The sequence below is a fragment of the Nanorana parkeri genome, unplaced genomic scaffold (assembly GCF_000935625.1).
Source record: "Nanorana parkeri isolate BGI_ZX_2015 unplaced genomic scaffold, ASM93562v1 scaffold1426, whole genome shotgun sequence".
NCBI classification, from domain to species: Eukaryota; Metazoa; Chordata; class Amphibia; order Anura; family Dicroglossidae; genus Nanorana; species Nanorana parkeri.
In genome coordinates this window covers 158,791-162,873 of record NW_017307694.1, presented here as the reverse complement: position 1 = coordinate 162,873, position 4,083 = coordinate 158,791, and the positions used below count along the sequence as shown (strand labels likewise).

General features: G+C 48.1%; 1 protein-coding gene across 1 annotated transcript; it reads left to right on the top strand.

The window, feature by feature from the left end:
• The first annotated feature begins 2,132 nt into the window (after positions 1–2,132).
• LOC108798202 (gastrula zinc finger protein XlCGF26.1-like) lies at positions 2,133–3,821 on the top strand. Its single transcript, XM_018569930.1, has 2 exons — positions 2,133–3,079; positions 3,239–3,821. Exons 1-2 carry the CDS (start codon positions 2,210–2,212, stop codon positions 3,794–3,796), a joined length of 1,428 nt encoding a protein of 475 aa, XP_018425432.1. The 5' UTR covers positions 2,133–2,209; the 3' UTR covers positions 3,797–3,821.
• The last annotated feature ends 262 nt before the right edge of the window (positions 3,822–4,083 follow it).

Here is a 4,083-nt window from a genome sequence, read left to right as displayed (position 1 = left end):
CATTTGTGAGAGAATGGGTCGCTCTCAGGAGCTCAGTGACTACAAGCGTGGTACCGTGATAGGTTGTCACCTGTGCAATAAGTCCATCCGTGACATTTCCTGGCTACTAAATATTCCGCGGTCACCTGTTACTGGGATTATAACAAAGTGGAAGCAACTGGGAACAACAGCAACTCAGCCAGGAAGTGGTAGGCCACGTAAAATGACAGAGCCGGGTCAGCACATGCTGAAGCGCACAGGGCGCAGAAGTCACCAACTGTCTGCAGAGTCAATAGCTACAGACCTCCAAACTTTACGGTACTTGCCTGACTGCATTGTGCCAAGTGTAAAGTATGGGGTGGGGGGTTGTTTTTCAGGGGTTGGGCTTGGCCCCTTAGTTCCAGTGAAGGGAACTCTTAAGGCATCAGCACACCAAGACATTTTGGACAATTTCATGCTCCCAACTTTGTGGGAACAGTTTGGGGACGGCCCCTTTCTGTTCCAACATGACTGCGCACCAGTGCACAAAGCAAGGTCCATAAAGACATGGATGGGGGGAGTTTGGGGTGGAGGAACTTGACTGGCCGCACAGAGTCCTGACCTCAACCCCATAGAACACCTTTGGGATGAATTAGAGCGGAGACTGCGAGCCCGGCCTTCTCCTCCAACCTCAGTACCTGACCTCACAAATGGTCCAACATTCCCATAGACACTCCTAAACCTTGTGGACGCCTTCCCAGAAGAGTTGAAGCTATTATAGTGGCAAAGGGCGGAGCCAACCCAATACTGAACCCTACAGACTAAGACTGGGATGCCATCAAAGTTCATGTGCGTGTAAAGGTGTCCCAATACGTTTGCCAATATAGTGTACATGTTTGGATCAACTCCACACTGTAGCAAAAGTTGAAAAAAACTTGCTGGTCAAGGGAAACATCTCCACAGATATGAGACCTCTATGTCCTATGACGTTTGAAGTAGCTAAGGAAAGGGAAGACTTTAAAAGCAAGGTGGAGAATCTGTTGGATGAAGATGTAGGGAAGGTGCCGTAGAAGGAAGAAGCTGTAGTTTGGAAGCTGGAGGATCTGACCATCTTATCCCCTTCATGACTGAGGCTTCACACACATTATATATTTTCTGAGGGAAACCTCCATTCGCCAATCTCCTTCCCGTACTATGGGACGCGGGAGCGATGCAGATGACATCACTTCCTGTCCCATAGCTGTCATTGGTCGGCTCCTGAAGCCCAGCTATAAGCTGTTGATGTGCGCTTCTGCACTTCAATAGCTTATTTCTAGTGGAAACTAGCTGTCTTTTGGACCCCCAGCATCAGCTTAAAGAGTACCTGTCACTGCCCATCTGCTATCACATGGGGGGCATTTCTCACTACATTTTGGGGTTTGATAATACGTTGCGCTAATATCGTACAACATAAAATTTTTATACAGCCGCCATTTTATTCTACACGGTCTCGGCTTTCAGAAAATATATCATGTGTGGGGGGGAGCGATCTGGTGACAGCGGAGTCGCCAGATCACTTCTATTGTAAAGCCGGCATTCGGCTTTACAATTGTAAACTGTGTCCAGGGGGCTTTAGCCGCCCGGGAGTCTGTTGAACTGGTGCCAGTGACGTACTATGGACGTCACTGGTCACTAAGGGTCCTTTCGTATGCCTGGAGATGTTTCAGGAGGCGGAGACTTCAGTACTGTGAGGTGGGTGATTGGAGGTCTAAGTTCAATAATTACATTTAGCAATTTCAATGGCTGCTTGCTTAGATTCTCCTCATTAATTCTTCTAGATGGACCTCTCGACTGGAATAACCTCGAACAATGTCCAGTTTTCTGTCCAAATGACGACACAGATAGCGATGACGTTGCAGCAGATTGTCCAAGAGAAGACCACACTGGAAATCTCCATCTAGTGCATCACGGTGAAGATCTACCATCTCATCCCTTTGCCTATGAGGGGTCTATTGTACAGAACTCCACTCTGAACACACCTCAGAGAAGGGATGAGTTGTTCCCATGTTTTGAGCCTGGAGAATTCTTTGTCCAGAGAGAAGAACTTTCCCTCCACCAGGAAGGTCAGGGAGAGAAGAAGTCATACTCATGTTCTAAGTGTGGGAAATGCTTCTCTCAAAAACCACAATTCATTAGACACTCCAGGACTCACTCCGTCGAGAAGCCGTTTTCCTGTTCGGAATGCGGCAAATGTTTCAAATGGAGGGCCCACATGGCCATACATCAGAGGACTCACACAGGGGAGAAGCCTTTCCCTTGTCCCGAATGTGGGAGATGTTTTGCGGAAAGGGCGACTTTGGCCAACCACCAAAGAATCCACTCTGGAGAGAAGCCGTTTTCCTGTTCCAAGTGTGGGAAATGTTTCTCGCAGAGGTCCAATCTCATTACGCATGAAAGAGTTCACACTGGCGAAAAGCCGTTCTTGTGCGCGGAATGTGGCCGAGGTTTTACATCCCGAACTAAACTTGTTATACATCAGAGGACCCACACAGCTGTGAAGCCTTATTGCTGTCCGGACTGTGGCAAGTGTTTCTCCCTTAGAGGAAATCTTATCTTCCATCAAAAGACTCATAAGGTAGAGAGGCCTTTCTCATGCTCCCAATGCGGGAAACGTTTTGTGGAAGCCACAACTCTCGCCAAACATCAGAGAAGTCACTCTGGGGAGAAGCCCTATTCCTGTCCCGACTGTGGAAGGCACTTTATCCGAAGGGAACACCTTCTCTCGCATCAGAGGACTCACACGGGCGAGAAGCCGTATTCTTGTCCCCAGTGCGGGAAGTGTTTTGCGGAAAGGTCGACCCTGGCCAACCATCAGAGGATCCACTTAGAGGAGAAGCCCTTTTCCTGCTCCGACTGCGGGAAAGGGTTTATCCGGAGAGGCCATCTTATTTCACACCTGAGGACTCACACAGGGGAGAAACCTTTTTCGTGTTCTAAGTGCGGGAAGTGTTTTGCAGAAAGGTCGACCCTTGCCAATCACCAACGAACCCACTTAGGGGAGAAACCCTACTCGTGTTCCGAATGTGGCCGCTGCTTTGCCAGGAAGGATAACCTCATCGCACATCAGAGAACCCACACAGGGGTGAAGCCGTATTCCTGTTCTGAATGTGGGAAGTGTTTCTCCCAGAAAGGAAACCTTCTGTTTCATCAGAAGACTCACACTAAGACTTTTTCCTGTTCTGAATGCGGGGAATGTTTTTCTGAAAGGTCCACTTTAAAAGACCATCTTCTTTCACATCAGAGCACCCACCTGGGGGAGAAGCCATATTCCTGTTCCATATGCGGGAAATGTTTTGCCGAACAATCGACTCTGGCCAACCATCAAAAGACTCATTCACAAGAGAAGCCCTACTCATGTTCTGAATGCGGCAAAAGCTTCATCCGGAGAGACCATCTTATTTCGCATCAGCGCACACACACGGGTGAGAAGCCATATTCGTGTTCCGAATGTGGAAAAAGTTTTGCTGAACGGTCCACCTTAGCCAACCACCTGAGAACCCATTTAGGGCAGAAGCCGTTTTCTTGCTCTGAATGCGGCCGATGTTTTGCCCGTAAGGACAACCTCATTTCCCACCAGAAGACCCACACAGGGGAGAAGCCCTTTGCATGTCCCGACTGCGGTAAATGTTTTGCCGAAAGGTCGACCCTCGCAAATCACCAGCGGATCCACTCAGGGGAGAAGCCCTTTTCCTGTCCGAAGTGTGGGAAATGCTTCTCGCAGAAGTCGAATCTTATCAAACACAGGAAGGTTCATATGGGGGAGAATCATGTTCAGGACACAACAAATGTTTTCCTCTGAAATTATTTCATGCTATACGTGATAATAACATAATACGGAGGAGGGGGAGCCGCTTTTGGATCCCTTAGCATGCAAAAATTTCCTCTTGAACAGGGGCTGAGGGCTACAATCTAGGAGCTAGATGATTTTTACTGACAAGTCCACTTCAGTTGGTGGTTTTACTCTACCTGTGGTGTAGCCTTACAAAACTCAGGAGGTATCACACAAGGTTGAAGCATTTCTCAGATATGAAATGGAAACCATATTCTTGTTCTGTATGGGGTATGAGTGTAACTGAAATATAACGA

Bases quoted from the DNA above. Each gene is read 5' to 3' on its own strand.
- LOC108798202 (XM_018569930.1), top strand. From the start codon at position 2,210: ATGGCCATACATCAGAGGACTCACACAGGGGAGAAGCCTTTCCCTTGT. The intron at 3,080-3,238 runs GTGAAGCCGTAT...CTTTCACATCAG, and splicing joins ATCAGAGAACCCACACAGGG to AGCACCCACCTGGGGGAGAA.